Below are 24,443 nucleotides of genomic sequence, written 5' to 3' on the forward strand. Positions count from 1 at the left end.
GAGGCCAGAAGACCGTGGGCCAATATATTCAAAAAAACAAAAACAAACAAAAAAAAAGGTGAACCGAGAGTCCAGATCTGGCAAAACTTTCTTCCAAAAATTAGAGAAATTAGACATTTTCAGAGAAACTAAAGTTGAGAAACTTTGTTCCCACTAGATCTGCCCCACAAGAAATATTTGGACAGTCCTGGAGAGTGACACTTGACAGTAACTCAGAGTATATGAAGAAACGAAAACCTCAGTAGAGGTAAATACATGGGCAGTTATAAAACCTAGTATTTATTTTTTTTTAAGATTTTATTTATTTATTTATTTATTTGTCAGAAAAAGAGAGAGAAAGAGAATGCACAAGCAGGCAGAGTGGCAGGCAGAGGCAGCGAGAGAACCAGGCTCCCTGCCGAGCAAGGAGTCCAATGCAGGACTTGATCCCAGGACGCTGGGATCATGACCTGAGCTGAAGGCAGCAGCTTAACCAACTGAGCCACCCAGGCATCCCATCAACCTAGTATTATGATAAAAATGGTTTGTAATTCCACTTTTGTTTTCTATATAATTTAAGAGCATAATACATTTCTTGAATGATTAATCCAAAAGCTAGCATTACAACAACTTTGGTTTATAACTCCACATCTTGTTTTCTACCTAATTTCAGAAACCACTGCATTTAAAAGAATTATTACTTTATGTTTTGGGGCTTACAATGTGTGAAGATGTATTTTGTGATAACAACCAAAAGAGTAGGGGTGGAACTATAAAGGAACAAAGTTTCTGCTAGTTATTGAAGTTCACGTGGTATAAATTCAAATTAGGATGTTATAACTTTAGAATTTTAAAGTAATCCCTATGGTAGCCACAAAGAAAATAGCTATAGAATGTACACAAAAGGAAATGAAATGGGAATTTAAACATTTCACTACAAAATATCAATACACAAAAAAGGCAGTAATGTGGGGCACCTGGGTGGCTCAGTGGGTTAAGCCTCTGCCTTCAGCTCAGGTCATGATCTCAGGGTCCTGGGATCGAGTCCCACATTGGGCGCTCTGCTTGGAAGGGAGCCTCCTTCCTTCTCTCTCTCTCTCTCTCTCTCTCTCTGCTTGCCTCTCTGCCCACTTGTGATCTCTCTTTGTCAAATAAATAAAATCTTTAAAAAACAAAAAAGGCAGTAATGTTGGAAATGATGGACAAAAAATGCTATAAGTCATAGAAACCAAATAGCACAAGGACAGAAGTCTCTTCTTATCAAATAATTACTTTAGATGTAAATGGATTAAACTCTCCAAGTAAAAGACAGAGATTGACAGAATGGATAAAAACACATGATCCAACAACATGCTGTATACAAGAGACTCACTGTAGATCCAAAGACACAAATGGATTGAAAGTGAAAGGGTAGAAAAAAATATTCCACTCAACAGTAACCAAAAGAGAGCAGGGTAGCTATATCAGATAAAAGAGACTTTAAATTTTTTTAAAGTTACAAAGGACCACAAAAGACATTATATGTTAATAAAAGGTTCAATACAGTGAAAAGATACAAGTCATATACAACTGATGACAGACCAGCAAAATATGTGAAGCGAAAACAGACAGAACTGAAGGGAGAAGTAGATAATTCTACGATAGTAGTTGGACACTTTAGTACCCCCTCTCTCAGTAATGGTTAAAACAACCAGACAGAAAATAAGTAAGGAACTAGAGGCCTTGAACAACACAGTCAACCAGCTGGATCCAACAGGCATAGCACAGAACACTCTACCCAGTGACAATAGCACACATATTCTCCTCAAGTGTGTATGGGACATTTTCCAGGACAAGCCATATGTTGGGCCACAAATTCTGTCTCAGTAGATTAAAAAAGATAGATACTATGCTAAGTATCTTCTCCAACTACCACAGGATGAAGTTAGAAATCAATAACAGAAGCAAAACTGGAAAATTCACAAACTTGTGGAAGTTGAGCAACACACTTTTCAACGATGAGTCAAAGAGGAAATTACAAGAGAAATGAGAAAATACTTAAAAGCCAAAGAAAAAGAAAACATAACACACCAAAACTTAGGGGATGCAGCAAAAGCAGTGAGATGGCTTGAAGCTGGGGCTCAGCCAATGTTTGGAGACGGTAACCCTGGGCAGGAGTGCAGCAGAATGGCAGCCATGGCCCAGAGGCAGTCATGGCCCGGAGGTTCACCCTCTGCCACCGCAGGACGAAACAGGAGCTAGGCTGGTCTGGAGGTCACAGCGATGCACTGAGGCCAACTTTTCCAGTCCGGCTTACACAGAAGGAAAGTGGGCCCAGGAAAATGACCTGGCTTGCTCAGCACACCCAGCTTATGGAAAGAGAAGTACAAAAGTTCAAAACGGGGGCAGGGAGTACACAGGAAGGCCACTGGTGGGAGAGAGGCGGTGTGTTGGAGGAATGGAGAGAGCTGAGACTGCAGAAGCAGAAGGGGCAGGGCAGTGGCCAGAGCCTCGTGGCAGGCTCTATTATTTCCGTGGTTTAGATGAAGAAGCTGAGGTACAGAGAGGTTAAGCAACTTGCCATAGGTCCCCCAGCCAGCAGTGGCTGAAGCAGGATAGGACTTGCAGTCCCCAGCAAGAACCCACACTGCCCCAGCCCACCTCTCCCCTCTTTCTTTGGAATCCACCTGCAGCCCTGGGCCTGGCTGTCCGGCCTGGAGCTGCTTGTGCCTTGCTATAAACCCTTGGGTTTGGGGCCCACCTCCTTTCTCTTAGGTGATGGGCTTGGGGTGGGAATGGGGTGGGAGATGCCGCTGGAGAATGGTTTTGCTGCCTGCGGCTGCTCAGGCCTCATGGGGGGCGGGGGAATGCCAAGCAGATGGGCTGACAGCCACTCCCTGCCCTCCACAGTGTGCCTACCTTCAAGCCAAGAACTGCCAGGTGGAGAGCAAGTACCTGGCCGGGCTGCAGAGGCTGCAGGAGGCTGCGGAGGGCGAGTGCGCCGAGCTGCTCAGACAGCTCATCCAGGAGGCACTGCAGTGCGAAGCCAGGGAGGCCTTGGCCGAAGGCGTGGAGCTGAGCCCCGTCAGGTGAGCCCGGCAGCCAGCGAGGGCGGCTCTTGGTCTATGTGACCTGAGGGGACCCGGCCGCCCTGGTGCTGGCTCCTGCTGATCACATACAAGCCCTGCACTCCCCTTACTTTCTCGTATCTTCAGATAAACAGGCTCTTGGCATGAGCCCCATATTACAGTTGGGGTGATGCAGGCTCAGAGGAGGCTGCCCCTTGCCCAAGGCCACACAGGTTGTTCGTGCGGCTGACCTGGGTCTACCCCTGAGAGCACCATTTTTTCTGCTTCCCCAGGCTGCCTCCCTGAGGTGCTTGTCAGAGAGGGGAGGAGGGGAGACAAGCCCGCTGCCTTTCCAGAGCCAGGTCCTTGCTGAGCATGTGAGCAGGGGCAGTTAAATATAACAGAAGGGGCTGTGGGTGGGATCCAAGGGTCCCCCGAGGCTGGGTGGCCCAGGGGAAGAAGCCCAGGCTTTGGAGCCAGACCAGGTTCTCTCATTATGTGATCTTGGACAAGTCACTTTACCTTTCTGGGCCACATATTCAGCCTCCATCAGATGTGGGCTAAGATCCTCGCTTTGCGGGATCGGATTTGATGAGACAGCACATGCAGAGCACATAGTGAGGGCAAAGAACTGTGGACTCAGCGAAAGGCCATCTGGAATGGACCCCCAGTTCTCCCATCTTGCTTGTCACTGCTGCTGCCTATTCCCCATCCATCTTACTCTCTGTGCATGTGGGATTCTGTATTGGCGGTGCCAGACTCCTTGAGCCCAAGGCCTCATGGAGTAATAAGAGGGTCCTTTATATTTGCACAGATGCACTTACTATGCTCTTACTGTGCACCAGTCACTGTCTAGGCCCCGAGCATTTTACAACAGAAGATATCAATGGGTCTTCATGAGGCAGAGCAGGAATTCTTCTACCCATTGTAAAGATGAGCAAACTGAAGCTCAGAACTGAAGTGACCCACCCAAAGCTGCATGGCTAAGCCACAGTGAAACCCAGGCAGGAAGCTTGCCTGGGGTCCCCCCTTGGCCTCCCCTTGTCCTGCCCCTTGTCAAGGAAAGGGCTCTGCAAGGTGCTGCTAACATAGGCTTTTGCTGGCAGTGAGTATGATGAGTATGGCTTCCTGACGGTGCCCAACTACGAGATGGAAGACCTGAAGCTGCTGGCCAAGATCCAGGCGCTGGAGGTGCACTCCCACTACCTGCTGGCCCATGAGGCTGTGGAGCGGCCGCTGCGGGAACGCTGGGCTGCCCTGGGTGATCTTGCACCCTCGGCCGAGCTCAAGCAGCTGCTGCGGGCAGGTGTGCCCCGAGAGCACCGGCCGCGTGTCTGGAAGTGGCTGATCCATCTCCGTGTCCGGCATCTGCAGATCCCTGGCCGTTACCAGGCGCTGCTGAGCCAGGGCCAGGTCCGAAAGCACCCTGCCGCCCGCCAGATCGAGCTGGACCTGAACCGGACCTTCCCCAACAACAAGCACTTCACCTGTCCCACCTCCAGCTTCCCCGACAAGCTACGCCGGGTGCTGCTAGCCTTCTCCTGGCAGAACCCCACCATCGGCTACTGCCAGGGCCTAAACAGGTGAGCATTAAAGCCCTAGGGAGGGCACAAGGTTCTTTACAGCACCCTTCTGTCTCTTTGAAGCCTCCCAAGAACCTAGAGAGGTGAGTCCAGGAGGCTTTATTCCTCCTGGAATTCCTGGATTCCTGGATTCCTCCTTGAATCCTCCTTGATTCCCCCATACAGATGGGGACAACATGGACATGTTCAAGATGGAGGGGCTCCTCATGCTTTGTTCTCTCCTTTGGCTTGTGTTCAGGGTGGTGCCATCCTGACAGCCTACAGACAGCCTTGTGAACAGTTCCCTGGAATTCTGTAGTGCACGGCTCAGCTCGCATAGTGCAGAACTGACTGGGTCAAGGATCATTTACTTTAAACAAAACCCATTCTAGGGAGCCCAAGAAAAAGAGAATTGGTAAATGTCACAGCAGAAGTTCATAAAAGCCAGGAAAAGAAAATAGAGGACAGCAGGGCACCTGGGCTCAATCATTAAGCGCCTGCCCTCAGCTCAGGTCATGATCCCAGAGTCCTGGGATGGAGCCCCATGTCACACTCCCTGCTTGGTGGGGTCCTGCTTCTCCCATTCCCACTCCCCCTGCTTGTGTTCCCTCTCTCGCTGTGTCTCTCTCTGTCAAATAAATAAAATCTTAAAAAAAAAAAAAAAAAAGAAAAGAAAGAAAGACAGTAGAGGACAAGACCAGATGGTCATTAGAAACTGTGGCATCTCCTCTGTCCTGCAGGCCACAGCACTACACAACCCCAGGGGTGCTGTGGGGACAAGTCCCCCAGGCTGTGCAGCACCACAGTCCTGCTCTGCAGCCCTGCATGGGGCCGCTTCATCTCTGGCCTCACTTGCTCTACATGTTTGCTTCCTTTTCTCAGCAGACCAGCTTCTGTCTGCCATTCTTTGGACCTTTAGGGCCCCTCGAGGCTGTCAAAATGGAGACCTCAGCCCCAGAGTCTGGAGCCTTTTCAGCAAATCTTCCCACTGGTCAATACTCTCATGTTCCGGGCTGAAATTCCCAAAGGAAGGAATGTGATTGACCCAGCCTGGATTCATTTCTGCTTCTGGTCCAACAGTAGGATGGAAGGGTTTGGGAGTGGAGGTGGGGTGGGGTCACCTGCTAGGGCTGCCCCCTCCAGTACTTCAGGACTCTCATGGATGCCCCCCAGCTGTCTCGATAGGGATTACATAATTTCAGATATTCTCTAAAGCAAGTTTTGACTCATTCAATTTAAACACGCATATATTCAAGTGAAATTTACATAAGACATTCTGCCCCCACCTCCAGAGGCGGTGTGTGACATTTATTTAACACAGAATAAACATTCAGAGAGTCCCTGCTCCAATCTGAATGATTCCTAAGGGTAGAGATTTTCGAGCCTAATTTCCAGCATAAACTGGGTGAAATTGAGCATATATACATGTTCAGTTACTAGAAATTCAGAGTTAAGGCACAGCACAGCTAATCTAAGCTGGAGGGGCAGAGGGAGATCCTGTAGCGAGAAGGGTCTTGAGATAAACCTCCCAGAAGGAAAGAAGCTTCTCCCTGTGTGGAGACAGCATGAAGGCTATGGAGGGGCATGTAGGAAAACAGATCGGGGGAGGGGCGTGTGACACCCAGGATTATTTCTTTAACTCTTTCTCTGAACGCTTTTTTTTTTTTTTAAGATTTTATTTATTTATTTGACAGAGAGAGATTACAAGTAGGCAGAGAGGCAGGCAGAGAGAGAGGAGGAAGCAGGCTCCCCGCTGAGCAGAGAGCCCGATGCGGGACTCGATCCCAGGACCCTGAGATCATGACCTGAGCCGAAGGCAGCAGCTTAACCCACTGAGCTACCCAGGCACCCTCTGAATGCTTTTTTTAACTGATAATTGATGTTTAGGCAAATACTCATATTATTGCTTAAAATCGAAAGTTACTTAAAATGGGAGGAGCCCCTTCACCCATGGAGAGTGGGGCCATTTAAACCCCACCCTGCAGACAGGCCCCTTTCACTGGTCTGAACAGCGTGTATGGTGTCCCATAAGACCCTGCAACAAATCAGCCTGTTTCTTTTCTTTTCTTTTTTTTAAAAGACATTATTTATTTATTTGTCAGAGAGAGAAAGCACAAGCAGGCAGAGTGGCAGGCAGAGGCAGAGAGAGAAGCAGGCTCCCCGCTGAGCAAGGAACCCGATGTGGGACTCAATCCCAGTGTGCTGGGATCATGAACTGAGCCAAAGTCAGCCGCTTAACCTACTGAGCCACCCAGGTGTCCCCAGGCTGTTTAGTTCTATTTTATTTTATTTTTTCTTTCAAATCATCCTGTTTATAGGGTGACAGATATCATAGTAATGATACAGTGCTAATTTAGGGCAAAAACTTTAAAGCCAATTCTCTTCAAAATATAAATGGAGTGCATTAGAAATAGCTGTTTCTTTCCCACATCACCACATTACCTCCTTTGCAGACTGACTTGAGCCTGGATGCCTTAGGTTGGAGTCTGGCTGCAGCCCTGAGCATTTGGTAGGCCCTGGTTGATACCAGCAGCCTCTCTCCACTGACCTTTCAATGTGTGCAGAAGTCTGTGCTGGTGTCTCCCTCCAGCTCCTGGACTGAGCATGTCCTGAGGCTCCAGTGGGATGGGCTGGGGTGGGGAAAACACCAGGCTGGACTTGGGGAGCCCTGGGTTCTGTCTCCACTCTGCTCAACTGACCCTGTGACTCTGAGCCAGTGACTTCTGCTGTCCAGGACTCGGTCTTCCTATCTGCAATAAGTTTATCTAGACCGGGGATGACCAGCAGGAAGCACCTGCCTGGAGCCCTGTCTTGTGAGTTTCTGAGGCAGCCTCCAGAGTCTGGGGAAAAGAGCACAATGATTAGTTACGTCTGCCCTGCACATAGACAAGAGAGAGTGGTGGCCTGTGTTTCACACATTTGCTATCCCGGAACTAAATGACCTCAGAAGACCCCCTTCCCCAACTTGGAGAGGGGAGAGCTCCCTATTGCCCCCAAAATCTGTGACTCTTCCTTTCCTCCACTCAGCTCAGACTCAGGAGGGTTTGTACAGATATTTTAGCCAGAGTAGAAAGAAATTCCTTCCCAATCTACTGGGGAGAGAAAAGGGGTTTCTTTTTCCTTTGGAGAATTGACCCTGTTTCTTTAAACAGTGTGAAACTCAGAACTGAGATTGGAGATCATGAATCCAGTCTACTAAGAGTCCAGAGAAGGAAAACTAGCTGGACAATGAAATGTGTTCTTTAAGCCCAGCAAGAGTGTAAGGCTTCACACTACTATAAGGTGGCATCTCCCTAAGGGTGTTCAGTGGGTGCACTGTACCAAAGGGGCTCCCTAGCTCCACTGGACAGCCTTGGGTTAGAGTCACATAGGGTTTGTCACTGCAGAATTTCTCAGAGGCTTTTAGGAAGATGTTGTATATCATCAGCCTCTAAAAGGGGGCTAGAGTATGTAGCATTTCCCAAACATTTTTTGAATTTGGGACCTTGTGTTCACCTAGCATCTTGAGAGACCACTGCATCTTGGGAAATGTATTTCTGGATTGACTGTGGGTGAGACCTGCCAGGAAAAATGGGAGAAGTAGAGAAAACAATACTTCCTCTAGGCCGACATCCCTGCTCAGCCCTGTGGGTTTTTTACTTTCTTACCATGATCTCAATAGAGCCTTGTGATAAATTTGGGGGGAGTTCAGAAAGCAAAGGAAAGAAAGAATTCTGTGTATTGAACATCTGCTATATGCCAGATATTTAGCAAGGCACTGCAAGTCTGCCTTCTCGCTCCAAATGCCACATAGCCCTGGGAGGTAGCAATTGTTAATCCCACTTCACAGATGATGAAAATAAGGCTCAGAGAGGTTAACACACTTGTCAAGGTCTCAAAGCCTGTGGCTATTAAATGAGGACAGCTCACATTCATAAAGTACTCATTAGTGTCGGTTCTTAAGCGGGGCATTTATCTCATGCTAACTTCATTCATCCTCATAACAGTCCCGTGATCATTATGAGGTTGAGCCTCAGAGAAGTTTAGGAACTTGCCCAGGATCACCCAGCCAGAAGCAGCAGAGCCAGAATTCATACCTAGGCAATGGGACTCCAGAACCCTTTCTTAGGGACTCAGATCCCCCCATTGCTCCGGAAATCCCCTCTGTAGTCCTCCCCCAAAGCACATTCATCTCGCCCCCGGTGCCGGAACAATAGCCTAGTTAGGGAGTAGGGTTGGACCAGAGGTCTACCTCTGCCACCCTCTGCCTAGCTGCAGCTTCCACACATCACCCCAGGCCTCCTTTCCTCCCATTTCAGACTGGCGGCCATCGCTTTGCTCGTCCTGGAGGAGGAGGAGAGTGCCTTCTGGTGTCTGGTGGCCATTGTGGAGACCATCATGCCGCCTGATTACTACAGCAAGACACTGACGTCATCCCAGGTGAGCAGGGCAGGGATGGCCAGGACTTAGCGGCCACACGGGTTGGTGCCCCTGGAGTAGTTCCTTCAAGCCAGTGAATCTCAGAAGAGTCAGGAAGCTCGTAGGCCTCCATTTCTCCCTCTGTTCAAGGGGCCAGTAACCTCTCCCCCAGACCCGTGGGCAGTTCGGGTGAGCTGATGGGCTTTAGACTTGTGGGGGCCCTGCCCACGGCATAGATTGTTGTTATTCCAGTGGTGACACTAGGTTGTGGGAAATGGTTTGGGGGAGTTGTGTTTTTGTTTTGTTCTTTTCAGAAATGGTTTCTTGGCGGGGGGAGGAGAAGACAATCTAGAATCTCTTGCTTTTTGCCAGTAAAGAATTTCAAAACCGAGGTCAGGTGGGTGGAAGGGGGACTCAGGGTGGGAGGTGGGGACGAGTCTCTGCACACGCTCGTCACAGTCTCCCGAGAAGCACAGCTGCCTCGATCTGCGCTGCCCTCTCACTCTGAGCCCCAGCCAGCCCGAGAGTCAGGTGCAGCTAGATCCAGAGCCCACCCCCCCCTGCCAGCTGCATGGCCTTGTGGCCTCCCACCTCTGAACCCACAGTCTGTCTGCTTTGGGGTGGGAGTACTTCTTCTTGGGCTTGTTGACAGGTGTAAATGTGAAGCCATTTCTGATCTCCCATGTCCTCTCTCACTTCACCCCTCGCCCGGGCCCTGGTGCTCCCACACTGTCTGCTTTATGCAGACGCGCCATGCAGAGGGGACTTTCTTACTTCCCACCCTGAACCTACCAAGTCACTTTCTGCCCACCCACCCTGTTCCTCTCCTGTTATGATCGCCCAACACTGATTGATTGCCCCTGTGGGACACCCACCTGGGCAGGAAGGTCAGTGGACACGTGGGTGACGAATGTGAAGGAGGAAGGTCAGGGCCGGAGATCGAGACTGAGGAGTTGCCAGGGAATAGGTGATGAAACAGAAAAGGAGGCCCAACCTCATGGTGGCTCAAGGGGTGGCCCATTCCCCTGAGAATGACGAAGCTGAAGTCCCCTTCAAGCACACTGCTCTGCCGTCACTCACATACTGCTTTCAGCCCCCTGCTCAGGGTCACAGGACAGCTGTACCACCTTTGCCACTGTGGCCGTGGTTCAGGCTGGAAGAAGCAGAGGGTGCAAGGCAGGCACGGGCTCCATTTCCCATAGCTCTCCCGCCTGTCAGGTGCTGCTTACACCTTATTGGTCAGAACTATGTCACATGGTACCTCTCCCTGCAAGGCAGGCTGGGAAATGTTCCATATTTTATGGTCATGCTTTAATGTCTCCAAAATTGAAGTGTGTTGTATAACCAGTGTGGTGGTGTGGGGTTGTTGGGAGAGTTTTTTTCTCATTTTTTTGTGTAGAAAACTTTGAATGTACAAAAAATAGAGAAAATCATATATGAACCTCCATGAATCTATCACCCAGTTTGAATAATTATCAACCCAGGTACCCAACTGCTGTTCCATCTCTACTCCCACCCACTCCTCCTGCTTTGGTGATCTTGAAATAAATCCCAGACATCACATCAGTAAATCTGTGACTCCTTCGGCAGGTTCTGTGACATCTTAGGGTCAGTGAATCACCCTCGGTCTTGAGCTGGGTGCAGTGCACAGCTTTTATGTCAGGCCCAAAATGGAGGGACAGAAGGAGCCATGGTGTCAGCCAATACAAGTCTGAATTCCTGCTTGGCTTCGGGTTCAGGAGGGTAAATGGGCCAAAACACCACTAAGAACTTAGCCCACAGAGACCTCTGGCCCAGAGCCCAATGCTCCAGCCCAGAAGACTGCCAGCCTGTGCTGGAAGCAGCAGGGTGCTGTGTCGCTGTGCCTGTCTCCTGGCCATGGGAGTCCCCAGCTCCTCCAGGCACTCTGTGCTGCTTGGGGCCAGGGGTGGTGGGGTCCGGGGTGGTGGTGGGAGTTGGGGGACATAACTCCAGGACTGAGTGGGAAGGGCAGGCAGGGAGGGAGGCAGCCCCTTCTCTAGGGTGGCCCCCGACAAGCCCTCTCTCTCTGACTCCCAGGTGGACCAGCGGGTGCTCCAGGACCTCCTCTTGGAGAAGCTGCCCAGGCTGATGGCTCACCTGGGGCAGCACCGTGTGGATCTCTCCTTCCTCACCTTCAACTGGTTCCTCGTGGTCTTTTCAGACAGTCTCATCAGCAACATCCTTCTCCGGGTCTGGGACGCCTTCTTATATGAGGGCACCAAGGTGGGGCCCTGCTGGGGGTAAGCAGGACAGTCCTGAGCAAAGCCCTGCAGCCCTCTGGGTCTCCCTTCTGCCCCAGAGAATGGGAAGACAGTCCTCCCCTGGCAGGGCTGTTGAGGGCCTCTCCTGAGAGCATGGCTTTGTAAACTAAAGTGCTTTGCACACGAAGGAGAAGGGGTGGTTCTGCCTCTGAAGATGTGTCTTAAAGTTGGGGGGATTTCCTTTCCCTAGGGAAGAGGCATGGCCATGATCCAGGAGGCCCATCCCTGTTCTCTCTACTGCCTATCCAGTCACCCGGGCCCCTCCTTCTCTTCCTCCTGTTTGGACTGAGCCCCCTATTGGGAGTCTGACATGTGGGTAGGGTCCCAGCTTTGCCTCTTACTTTTCTAGGAGACCCTGGACAGGCCTCCCTGTGACCACCCCAGTTTCCCCATAGTGGTTGATAACGTACCACAGTGTACAGAGCACCTTCAGATCTGTTACTCTGTTTGACTCCTGCTTTACTCTATTTGACTGCATATAAAGACAGTATTGGGGCCAACAGGGTAGCACCTCAACCAAGGCCCTGCGACAAGGCAGGACAGAGCCAGGACTCAGTCCCCATGCCCAGGTTCCACACTGCGCTGTCTTCCCCTGCCCCTCAGCCATCCCGCACCCAAGCTTTCAACCTCTGGGTACAGGGGTTTTCCTCCCCCTGGGGATTACCTGCCCAGGCCCCACCCCTCGTGTCCCACCTGAGCCCCCACTTTGCCCCCCAGGTGATATTCCGCTATGCCTTGGCCATTTTCAAGTACAATGAGGAGGAGATCCTGAGACTGCAAGATGCCCTGGAGATCTACCAGTACCTGCGCTTCTTCACCAAGACCATTTGCAACAGCCAGTGAGAGCCCACTTCCGCCCCCGCCCTGCCTACCCGGCACTCCCACCACCCGCATGCACCCCAGGACCCATAGCCGAGGGTAGGCAGGTGTTCGCTGAATGGAAATTTGTTAGTGATACTGATTCTCCATTACAGCTTAGAAGCCTTTAGGGACATCTCCCTGCCCTGTGGTCTGTCAGCCCCTTACCGTGGCATTCAAGCCTCTAGGCAGTTTCATTTCTTTCCCACCTTTCCCTGCCAAACAATTATTTGAGTTCCTGGCTCGACACTAACCTCTGGGACTTTGGCCTTGCACTTTCTTCTACTTAGAATGTCTCCCTGTCACCTCCACCGCTGCCATCTTTGCCAGGCCAACCCCTACTCGTTCTTTAAAACTCTGCTCACATGTCACCTCTTCCAAGAAGCCTTCCCTGATAAACCTTTTCTTACTGAGTTAGAACTCCCATAGCCCTAAGCTTCTTCCTGCCTCAGTACACATCACTTTGGTTGGGAGTTGTCTTCTTATTCACTGTTTCCTTCCTTGAAGGTGAGTCTCAGCCACATGGACAGAACGAATGGCAGGGTGCCCGGGAAGGCCCAGTGAATGCAGACCCAGCAGGGCCCTGGCTTTGGACTAACTGTGTTCTCCCCCCAGGAAACTGATGCACATCGCCTTCAACGACATGAACCCTTTCCCTATGAAGCAGCTGCAGCAGCTGCGGACGGCCCACCGGGAGCGGCTGGAGGCTGAGCTGCGCGAGCTGGAACAGCTGAAGGCCGAGTACTTGGAGACTCGGAACTCCCAAGGCCCAGCGGTGCCAGAGGGTTGCACCAGTGAGGACGAGGGGGAGGGGGAGGCCTGACTTGGCCACCTGCCCTTTCCAAAGCCCTTTCGCCCCTTTGGCTGTCAGGCCTCAAGGAGGATGGCCATGGAACAGGGGTCTGGCCCATGAGCCCCAGCACCATGTGACACTGGGCAAGTCCCTTCCCCTCTCTCAGCCTCAGTCTCCCCATCAGAACAATGTCTGCTGTGAAGCCATTGGTTGGGACTCATGAGCACATACCCAGGGATGCTACCCCTTTCTCTCTTCTTCCACAGAGCACTTTAGCACATAGACAAGCAAGAATGCTGTCTTATAGGGTAACCTGAACATTCTCTAAGTTTTATCTATATAAAACAATGCAAATGTTGGAAATAGTTGACAGGCTTTGGAATTTGAATGATTCCTAGTCACCAGCTCCTCCTGGGTAGGCCCAGGGCCCCATGGTGTCCCATCACTAGGGTCTTCCCAGCCTGGGACATCCCTGAGTTCTGTTTCTTGGGTGCCCCTGCAGGGCCCACCCCCTCCTGGTTTCCTGAGGAGCAAGGGCCCTGTGCATTTCAGGGGTGTCCTCCTGGGCCATGGCCCCTCTCCAGTGCTGGTTCTGCTTTTGTCCCAGGTCCAGCTCCCATCCACTGAAGCCCGTTTCCTGAGCCTTGCACCTATGCGCTCCTTTCCATTCATAGCCTGTTTTGGAAAGAGGGGTTCTGAGGGAAAAACCCCTGCCCACACCAAGAGGAACTTGGTGCCAAGAGGAACTTGGTGTGGGGGTTGGGTAGAGAGCCCTGGGTCAGGTGCCAGATGCCTGATCTCCCTCTCCCAGCTTCATGGGCCCAGGCAAGAAGAGTCCCCTCCTCTCTGAAAAGTGAGTGGCTGGAGGGTGAGGAAAACATGGTGAGAGGGACAGAGCTACAGCCTGTCGCCAAGTCTGGACCGGCTCTTTTGGCACCCACTGTGTGCAGGAACTCGGTTTCAGTGGTTCTGGGCTCTTCTGTACCCTTCCTCAGCAGTCAGAGGCCTCCCCGTTCCCCTCAAGGCCGGGGTCAAGACTGCACAAGTGATTTTGGCTGCTCATTTCTCAGCGAACCCTTGGCTGAGGGTTGTCTTGTCTTCGGCAGGAAGGATTAGGGCTGGGGGATTCTGGCATGGGAACTTCCAGTTCTGATCTGAGGTTCCTGTCCAGGGCTGGGAAGGAGACCACACACTTGGGACTTTGAGGTGTTGGCGCACCAGACACCCAGTTCCCAGACACCGTGCCCCACAGAGCTCTGGGGAAGAGACGTTCAGAGTTCTTTCCTCCCACATGATAGAGGCTGCTGCCTGGGCCCAGGGCCCCGGCTTTGCCGTGAGCACCCCACCTAGGATCTTAACAGCCTTCCTCATTTTTCCTAAACATTTACATCTACTGAGATCCTTTCACCGCCAAATGGCATCTGTGAAGTGTGAAGGCAGCCTGCGGGAGTCCTAGCTGCATCCCTAACAGGCTGGGTGCTGTACCCCTAAGGGCATCGCTGAGGAGACAAGGCCAGCCTTCTGGAGCTCCCAGGAGGGCTAAAGAACACAACGCTGGTGCCTGGCGCAGAGTAAAGCACCACCACTAGCAGGGTGAAACGTCAGCCAGTCAGCTTTGAAAAGACCCAAGGCTCCAGGAAAGATGACCTTCAGGTTCTTCAGGTCCAGCCTTGAAATTCAAATTCCCTCCTCAACAAAAAATAAACAACCCCAGATCAGACACGGCCTGTCAGATAAATGACACCCCCTCTCCCCTTCCTAGCTCTCCCCTGCTTCCTCTCTGTGTCCTGCCTCTTTCCTCTCCTTCCCTCTCCTCCTTCCCTCATCTCTCCCCTTCTTCTCCTGCCCATTCACACCACCCTTCCTTTCTCCCTCTAACCCCTTTCATCTCCCCTCCCCACCCGGAGGAGAAGCAGCTCAGCCAACAGCTCAGGGCCTCCACCTTGCCCCTCCCAGACTAGGGGAAGGGGTGGTGATTTGCTGCTGACCCAGCCCTCAGCCCCCAGTAACCTCTGGTTTGTACCTGGCCCAACGACAGAATCACCTAAGTGGCTCTTAAAGAACGCTGGTGCTGTGTGCTGCACAGCCTGTGGGGTTGGGGCATTTTGATACACCGGGGGCGGGGTGGGGGGGTGCAGGTTGGAGACCACAGGACTGGCCCTGGTCCGGCTTCCTCCAGCTGTGAAATGAGATGCTTGGAGCTGGAGCCGGGAATCAGAACTGCCTGTCCTAGAGCAGTGCTCACTCCAGGCTGCGCTCAGCTTAGAAACAAGACAGCGAAGCCTCAGGGAGGTTCACCAACTTGCCCAAAGTCACACAGCCTGCCACTGAGTGGTTAAGCCATGCTCAAGCCCTAGAGGTGCTAACTGTTAGACCACGGAGGGTTCATTCCAGCTCACCTCAGCTTCCTCTGGAGCCTAAAACACCAAAGGATGGGGGGGGGGGGGAACAGACCTGGCCTCTAGCTTCCTGAGGGGTGTAGGGCCCCATGGGAGAGCTCCAGGCAAAGGAAAATGGAAGAGGCATCCACCTGACAGGGAGGCTGTAACAGCGACTGGTGGGGGTGGAGGCTGTCCCAGCTCAAGAAGGTCTGTGGCTCCTGCTGCCTTCCCTTCCTCCCCCTTCTTCCCCAAGGGCACTTGGGGCCCACCCGTGGTGTCAGATTCCTGGGCCTGCACCACAGCTGTTGCCCCCCATCCCCAGGGGCTGCGGCCTTCTAGAGCTGGAGGATCTGATTCCTCACAGCCCCACCCTCCTATCCCAGGGGATGGGACCTCTCAGCTCACAGCATCTCTCTCAGCCACTAGGCCCCCAGCAAGCTGCCATCCATGCCGCACTGGATAGGGGAGGGGACAGGAGTTGCCCAGGGAACCTCCCTGGGGCAATGTCCCCCAAAAGGACTCCTCAAAGGAGGAGGAAGGGCTTGAAGGGCACTTTGGAAGACGCCCCCACCTCCGCCTCAAAGTGGGAGGTGCACACTGACTTCTACAGAATGCCTGTACTCCACTAACATCCCCCGCACTCAGAACCTCACCCCCCAGGCATTGCTGTGCCCTCATTTTTCGTTCAGTCTCCCAGGACACAGGCCAATGGTACCCAGAAAGCTCCATGTCGGGCAGGTAGGTGAAGAATTTGCCACCCTTCTCACACACATCTCGTCCTGCACATGGCATTGATCCACACGTGGCAGATTAGACAAAACTGGCCATGTTGACACATAGGGAAGGAAAGGGGTGTCTGTCCCATTCAACCAAGACCCAACAGAAGATACTGGCAGATGGGCCCAGCTTTGAGGCCAAACCTATTGTGTGATTTTCTAACTAGGGGCTCCTGGGCAGGTCATCCCTGCTCTGGCCTCAGAATGTGCAATTCATAAGCTTGAGGGGGGCAGGTAGCCCTCCTGAAAAGGACCAGGGGGGGAGAAGAGGCAGGAGAACAAAGACACCCCCCCACACACACACACACAGGTGTACAGGCATGCACTCATGCAGCATCCCCAGAAAGGGTCCTGGATTGTCTACTGCGGAGGCCTCCAATGGCCTCCCAATAGTCCATATGCCTGTGGCCCCCAAAGGTCCCTGCCAAACTGCCCTTTCCCCAACACAGTCCCAGCCATCCACCACCATGGCGCAGGGGGACAAGATGCAGCTGTAAGGCTGGGAGGGCACGCCCACTGGGCACGGAGGAAGGCTTCCTGGGAAGGTGGCGAACCTGGAAGGAAGGATGCCTTGGTTCAGACAGATGGGAGATGCTGTAGGAAGAGACTTCCTCATAGAACGGAGTTTGTGGGGGTTGTGGGGACGGACCTGAGATACTGGCCCAAGCCCCAGGTGAATTAGGACATTCAGATAGCTTAGCCTTGGAAAGGTGGTGGTGCCCACCCACCCCCAGGAGTAATTAAAAATAAAGGCGATATTGAGCCGTTAAATATAAGGAACTCTCAAAACATTCTGACTTCTCTGCTTTTCTGAAATATGAAATACCCGACTCAGGCTGATACTTGAAGCTCACATTCTGTCTGAGCGGGGAGGGCGGGGCTTTGAGGACCACGCACAGGAGGGATGGGGAGCGGGGAGGGGACTCAGTGCGGGGAGTGGCCCAGTGAACACCGAATAAGGTGCAGAATTTGACCCTGGTTATTCTTTCCAAGGAGATACTCAAGAACCCCGACTTACTTAGCCATTCTAAGTCTCAATATTCTTACCTGTAAAATGGGGGTAATAATAGCAGCTAAATAAAAGGGTCACTAGGATTAAATGAAATAATATACGTAAAGTACATAGTATGCTCTGTTATTCACTCAGAATTGAGCTGGCTACTGTTCTAAGTGCTCCGAGATGCACAACTGAACAAAACAAAGCTCTTCTCAAGAAGGGTGGTGTGATGAAGTGGCTCTGAGCTTGAGCTTGGGAGCCGTGCTGCTTGGGGCTGATGACTAGCTGTGCGATCTCAAGCAAGGTGCTTAACCTGTGTCTCAGCCTTCTTATTTGTAAAATAGGTAATAGTGTAACCTCACTGGCTTGTGTGACGGTAAAGTGAGGTAATGCATTTACGGTGCCTACAACAGTGCCTGGCTCAGTAAGTGTGAGATGGCCGTATTATTAAAAGGAGGGATCTCCCCATCTCCCATTGCCTAGTGTGCTCAGGACCCCAGAGCCGGCGAGACCGGGCGGCAGCGCCCCCTCCTGGCTCCTGAGAGAACGGAGTCCCCCGTTACTGAGCTGCCCTCCCTGCTCTGCTCCTCCCTGCCGACTGGGAAGCCTCGGAAATTTCTCTACCAGCCCGGGTTTACCAAGCGCCACTCCCGTGGCCGGCTCTGCGCGCGCACTTTGCCAGGCCGGTAGATTAAGTCGTCTCGTCTAATTCTCCAACACTCTCGGACGCGGAAGCAGTCACTGTTCCCATTTGGCCAGGGGAGGAAGGGAGGCTCGGGAGGTCGAGTTCCTTGCCCCCCGGCACGCCCCAAGGGAGCTGCGGGTTCGCTTCCCCCAGCCTCTGCTTGGGCGCCGGGCGGCCCGCCCCAATCACTGCGGCGTGTGCGCTGTGAGCGCCTGTTCTGTGCGCGTGCGCCCGCCCCAAGACCGGTCCCGGGGGCCAGGAGCGCGGTCGAGAGGGTGGGGAAGGAGGGGTGCCCCTCGGCCCCGGGGCGCGCGGGCGGGGCTCGTGCCCGGCCCTAGCCCCGCCCATCGGCCCCGCCCCCCCCCGCCTGCGCCGGGAGGAGGCGGTGGCGCTGCGCGCGGGCACTCCGCGGGCGGTGAGGAGCGCGGAGCCGGAGCCGGACGCCGCCGCCGCCGCTGCCGCCACCGCCACCGCCACCTGCGCGGTCGTCATCAAGGTAGGGCGGCCCCGCGCTGCCAGCGGTGCCTGCCTTCCCGGTGCGCGCGGTGTGTGCGCCCAGCGCCTCCCGGCTGCAGCGCCCTGGGCGGAATGCAGGGCTAGGCGCGCCGCGGGGGACCCGGCGGGGCGCAGGGGGACGAGGCTTCCGTCACCCCCGCGTGACCTTACAAAGCACCGCTCTTCTCCAGGCCTCAGTTTCCTCACTGGGATAGCGGGCGCAAGGGTGGCCCCTTGCGCTCCGCGCCGTTGAGAGAGGCCGCGCTGAGGTCCAGGCTCCCGACGGCTTGGGGCTGGGATCGGTACTGTCTGCATCGCCCACCCCAACCCGCAGCGAGGGCCGCTCACGCTGGGTGTGGCCAGGCGGTCCCGACAGCCCTCCCCACTCGGTGGCCTGCGTGCCCCCGCGGGACCCTGGACGCTCCCCCTCCTGACTGGGTGGCCTGCAGGGCCTCAGCTTCCAGGTACGGGAAACTGGAGGGGGCAACAACCCGGGGTCCCCTAGGCATGTAGGGTAGGGCCCTCGAAGCCGGCCGGCCAAGTCTGCCTTGCTGGGGGAGCCCTGAGTTGGGAGTGAAGGGACCGTCAGCTGCAGATTTGCCTGGACCAGACCCATGAACCCACCAGGTTTTAGAGCATAGTATCGGACACCCTCATCCCCTTCCCTGCCCCTCCAAGCATGATAGGGCTGGATCAGGTTTATGTGTGTGGACCGCAGAGGGGCGACAGTGCCAAGAGAGCTGTGTCTGGGTGGGGTTGGGTCTGGGACGGAGCACGTGTCTAAGGGACTGTGGCTCCAGGCTCTCAGGGTTAAAAACAAAAAACAAAAAACAAAAAAACCTGTGGTGTCTGGCCCAGTGGCTCAGTAAGATCCCCTCTGGAAGGTCTGGCTGCTCCCATTACACACCTCTTATGATGGGGATCTCACTCAGCTGGAAGCTGCTGGTCCTGCTCTGGGCACACATACAACATCTTCCTCCACTCTGGGGCAATCATCAGGTCCCTTAAATCTGCTCACTTCCGGGCTGAACAGCTCCAAACCCAGCACTCTTTCTCTGGCTAGAGCCAAAGGGAGAAAAGGGAAGAGGCAGGAGCTGAGGTGTCTGCCCCAGAGCCAGTAGTAGTGAGCCTGGGGCTCATTTAGAACCCACCCGCATCAGGGCTAGAATGTGCACTTCCTGTATTTCAGAATGCCTTTGGGTTAGCAGCTCCCTTAGAGGTCTGGGGTGAGGGGAGGAGCGGTAGGAGCCCTTCTCCAGCCCCTTCCTGCCTCCAGTGCCTCTTCATTTTCTCCTGTTGCCTGCCCTGATGGAGGGAGTAATTTCTGAGAACCAAGACTGGGCCTTCTTGTCTGTTTCGTGACCTGCCCTCACCCAAGAGCTTTCTTACTGCCTGGGCGTGTGGTGAGCTCTGTATCATCAGAGGGATGTGAGCAGAGGCTGGGGGGGGGGCACTTATTGGGGGGTGAATTACCTTTGACTGCAAGTCTGGGGTTCTTGATCTGACTGGCAGTGTGGCCATGACTGTGCCCTCTGGTTATGGTGGAGCCTCACAGAACCTGGAGCTAGACCACAAATGAGTATTATTACCCCCTCGTAAAAGCAGACTAAGTATATGTGCTGTCCCTCGAACGTAGCTCTAACACACACGCTTAAGTGCTACCTAAGTGTCTTGTCATCTCCACATATGTATAATCTGTTTTCCTGCTCAGCATTTTGGCCTGATTTAGGGGCCTGGTAGATTCTGGCTATTATAAAGTCATCCTATCCTAATAATTTGAAAATGTACTGTGGAATTATGGCATGTCCAAGCTGAAAGGCAGCGGAAGAAATCATCGCTTCAACCCCCTCATTGTCTAGATAGGCATCCCCTAGCCCCAGAGGGGACATGACTTGTCCAAGTTGACACGCCAGCCAGCAGCCACGCCCCGGGTTTCTGATTGCAAGACCAGAGTATTTGTTTATTTGTTGGAAGACACATACCATATAGTAAGTGAAAGTGGTCTGTATTTATTCCTATAAAATGAACAAAAATAAATATAAAAGGATAAACCTCCCTGCTGCAAGGCTGTGGGGATCCTCCAGCAGCCTTTAATTTTGCAGGTCTATCTGGTAGCCTGTTACAAGAGTCCAGGAAAATGATTCAAACTGCCCTTTGCCCCTAGACTTCTTCCTTTGAGGACTTTACCTTAAGGAAATAACTATAGAGGAAGATGAATGCAGTGCTGTTATTTATAACAAGTTTTCATGTAGTGACGCTTTTGGTGTTTTACCTGAGGTTTAATAAGTATTTCATTTGAAAAGCGCAGCTTAAAAAATAGTAGCATTAAAGCTTCCGTTGCTGGGATCAGGCTGCCGTAAAAGCAGCATGGTCAAGAGGAAAGCTCACGACTCAAGTCAGTAGGCGTTAGGCATACATCCAGGATGAACTCTGCATGTACCCCACAGTGTGACCTTGGCTCAGTCCCTTTCCCTTTCTCTCTTTCTTAAGATTTTATTAATTAAAAATTTATTTGAGAGAGAGAGAGAGCCCCCGAGCATGAGTGGGAGGGGGAGGAAGGGGGAGAGGGGGAGGAAGGGGGAGGAAGAAGCAGACCTCACATGTTTCTTCATCCCAGGACCCTGGAATCATGACATGAGCCAAAGGTGCATGCCCAACTGAGCCACCCAGGTGCCCCCCCCCTTTCCTTTTCTGACCTCACTTTCCCCATCTGTGAAATGGCATAGAGTCAATGATTGCTGAATTTCTTTCAGCTCTGACAACCCGCCTTAAGGACCTAACAGATCTCTGTAACTGAAGCCTGTGTTGGAACAGTGAACATGGTGATAACCAAAGAATGTTCTAGCCTTCCTCCCCCATCATTAAACAAATCCTCTTAGAGGACTGCAGCTATTCTTTTTCCCTTGGAAGGGGCTTCATTCAGCTTTTGACTTTTGTTAGTTCCAGATGGCCAGAAGCTGGATTGTTGTACAGGGGAGTGTGGCTTTGTTTCTATTTTTCTTTGCCAGATATCAGGGGACAGAGATTTTTCAGGAAGACAGAAAATAGTGCAGCAGGATCTTCTGTTTGTTATTTTAAGGCTATAGGCTGTTCCTTGCCTCCTTCAGACCAGACTAGAGGTGCTTTGCAATCAGACCTAGTATGAAGGGCCAGGAATAGGTGGCTTGCCTTCTGTGAACAAACATTTATTGGGTATCTACTGTGTACGAGGACTTGAGGTGCCTCCTAGGGTCCTGCAGGTTGACATGAGAAATATATTAGGTTAAACTGTGGGAAATGGCCAATATCTGACTGTTCTTGACTTAACAAGAAATGGCAGTTTCGTTCAGTTCAGTCTGAATGGAAAAAGATATAATTAAAGAGCCCTGTGCTCCCTTACCATAATTGAGAGATTGGCAGGGTGCAGTGGAGACTAGGAAAGTGTGATTATAAGCTTGGAAAAGTCAAGGAGGAAGGGCATGAGATCCTCACCTTGAAAAATCAGTAATACTAATAAAATACTAATGACAATGAGTATTTCCCACTTGCCTGATTCTGTCCTAAGTGCTTTACATTTATTCATTTAGTCATTTAGCTGTTCTTTTATTGAACAGCTACATTGTGCTCGGTATTTCCTGGGGTGGAGGCAGCAGTCTTGACAGTAAATAAAATAGACCCCCAGAATCTATCCTAAAGAAACTTCCGATCTGATAGGGAAGAAAAGACAATAAACAGTAAGTAAAGGGAAATGGTGATAAATGGGGTGGAACAAATAAAACACGGGAGTTACGTTCCAGGCATGTGAAGGGGAGTGGAAGGATGGGGTTGCAGTTTTTAATTGGGTGGTTGGGGGATCACTGAGAAGGAGACTTTTGGGCTAAGTCTTGAAGGAGGTGAGGAAGGTTGCTGGGCTGGTTTCTGGGGAAGAGCCATCCAGGTGGAGGGAACAGCCAGTGCAAAAGGCCTGGGGTAGGACCATGCCTGGCATGTTCACGGAAGAGCGGGCGAGAACAGAGTGACAGAGAAGGCAGGGAAGATGGGTAAGAGGTGCCACTGGTGGTCAGATTTTGGACCCTGCCCTGTGCATCATTATGGGGGGGGGGATGCTCTTTTTTCCCCCCCTTTTTAAGTAGACTTCATGCCACACTTGAGACTCGGACTCGTGACCCAAGATCAAGAGTTGTGTGCTCTACTGACTGAGCCAGCTCTACTCTACTGCCCCGAGGGGGGGGTACTCTTTTTACTTCTCTTTTTCAGTTAAAAAAAAAAACAAAGATACAGAGACATTAGGTAGCTTGTTGAGATGAGACGCTGTCTCATAGGGGACCCAGGGCTTCTAGTAGAGGGCAGTGAGGAGCCGTGGGACATGGCCTGGGCATGGCCAGATCTGATGTCAGTGTGTGTCTTCTGGGTTGCAGAGAGAAGGTTGTGGAAATAATCCAGGCTGGGGGGATGAGTTGGACCCAGGCAGTGACCCAGTGGATGTAGGTGCTGGGAATGAGGACGGGGGGTGGGCATCCAGGCCAGGTGAGCACGAGGAGGAAGCCAGGCTGGTCTTAGCTTATTTATTGAACAAACACTTAATAGCACTTCTGCTCTAGGCAACCATCTAAGATTTGACATACATTAACCCATTCAGTCCTCAAAGCATGGTGGAAGATAGATACTCTCATTGTTATTGCTACTTTCTAAGAAAAATGAGTGTATTCTATTATATGTAAGTTATATCTCAATAAAGTTAGTGTACAGGGAAAGTTTTTTTTATATTATAAATACTTGATGGTAATGGGGAATTTAGAAAAAAAGGAAAACAGAAAATAAATTATCTGTATCTTCTCTTTTCATCTCAGGTAATCATTATAAATATTTTGGCATATTTACTTCGCCTTTTTTCAACTATTTTCTCCATTTTTTTTTTTAAAGCTTTTATTTACTTATTTGAGAGAGAGAGGGAGCACAAGCAGGAGGAGTGGCAAACAGAGGGTGAGGGAGAAGCAGGCTCCTGGTGAACAAGGAGCCTGATGCGGGGCTCCATCCCACAACCCTGAGATCATGACCTGGGCTGAAGGCAGCCAGCCACTTAACCAACTGAGCCTCCCAGGAACCCTGTTCTCCCCCATTTCACAGATGAGGTTGGGCCATTTGCACAGGGTCAGCCACCTGAAGCCATGTCATCAGGCTTCAGTCTCCAGCGTCTTCATCACTGTGCTCTGCTACCTGGAATGTCAGTTGGTGGGTTCCCGTGAGCCACACCCCCGCACTCACCCCGCCCCAGCATCAGCTCACACATGGGGAAAGCGAGGCTCAGTGAAAGGTAGGGCCTTGTGGAGCATCTCTCACCTAGTTGGGAACAGATAGGTGAGGTCTCATTCTGACAAGAAATAGGATGCTGAGAACTTGTGCAGGGTTGATGTGGCAGCTGCTTTCGGTCTGGCCTTGAGCCCAGAGTTTGCAGGGGGCTGGCAAGTGTCGTGACCCCACCCACAGGCAGGACTGCTGGGCTGGGCTGCCTGCCGGGCAGGGCCGGGCTGCTGGGGCAGGCGTGGGTTCCCTGAGCTCAAGAGTCTCAACCCTCCCGTGGGCCCTGGGTGGGAGGTGGCCAGGAGACAGGGAGCGAGAGTTTGGGGCCCTGCCAGGCCTGCAGGCCCCCTGGGAGTTGTCTCTTGTACTCTGACTGTGCATTTATTTCTGGCTCTGGTGCCAGCAAACTCCTGGGGCCTCCTGCTGCTAGGGATGTGGTCCCGGCATCCAGGCCCAGCCGGCTACCAGGTGAGCCTTGGGCCGGGTCTTCCCCGCCCCCGCACCCCGCCCCACCTGCAGAATGGCATCATAATGGTGCCAGCTGCAGGATGAAGTGAGGTGTAAGTGGAAAGTGCCGGCACACGGAGGTGCTCAATAGATGGGTGGCTACTGTTACTGTCCCTAAGGCTGCCCCCCGGGGTGTTGGCTCAGGCTGGGGGATTGAGCCTGCCCCAGCCAGAGCACCTCCACGACACGCCCCTTCACACCTGGCTGAACCAGGTAGGCGCAGCCAGTGCAGGAGGAGACAGAAATGAACCTGGGGCAGTGGCCTGCAGTCCAAGATTGCAGACAGCAAAAGACAGTGGAAGGAAGGAAGCCACGCCCCCAAGGAGGGAGCCCGCATCTGGCCTAAAACGTGCTCTGTAGGCAAGTCCTGTCCCTTCTTTCTGCCCCTTCCTCTCATCCATAA

General features: G+C 52.4%; 2 protein-coding genes across 8 annotated transcripts in view; both read left to right on the top strand.

The window, feature by feature from the left end:
* The window catches only part of TBC1D2 (TBC1 domain family member 2), a 51,453-nt gene extending 38,169 nt beyond the window's left edge, over positions 1–13,284 (top strand). For 5 of the 6 annotated variants that reach the window (XM_059142094.1, XM_059142091.1, XM_059142093.1 and 2 more), the window contains 6 exons: positions 2,869–3,047; positions 4,133–4,609; positions 8,887–9,007; positions 11,045–11,230; positions 11,986–12,107; positions 12,742–13,284. In XM_059142094.1, the coding sequence (XP_058998077.1) occupies positions 2,869–3,047; positions 4,133–4,609; positions 8,887–9,007; positions 11,045–11,230; positions 11,986–12,107; positions 12,742–12,949 (1,293 nt within the window). In that variant the 3' untranslated portion in view covers positions 12,950–13,284. The remainder of the gene's footprint in view (positions 1–2,868; positions 3,048–4,132; positions 4,610–8,886; positions 9,008–11,044; positions 11,231–11,985; positions 12,108–12,741) is intronic. The other variant, XM_059142092.1, reaches the window with a different exon arrangement.
* A 4,842-nt stretch (positions 13,285–18,126) lies between these two features.
* The window catches only part of CORO2A (coronin 2A), a 53,441-nt gene continuing 47,124 nt past the window's right edge, over positions 18,127–24,443 (top strand). Inside the window, exon 1 of one of the 2 annotated variants that reach the window (XM_059142098.1) lies at positions 18,127–18,254. The gene's annotated coding sequence lies outside the window, so the exon portion shown is untranslated. Of the gene's footprint in view, positions 18,255–24,095; positions 24,401–24,443 lie in introns of those variants that run through there. The other variant, XM_059142099.1, reaches the window with a different exon arrangement.

This window comes from Mustela lutreola, chromosome 12, assembly GCF_030435805.1.
Source record: "Mustela lutreola isolate mMusLut2 chromosome 12, mMusLut2.pri, whole genome shotgun sequence".
Lineage (NCBI taxonomy): Eukaryota > Metazoa > Chordata > Mammalia > Carnivora > Mustelidae > Mustela > Mustela lutreola.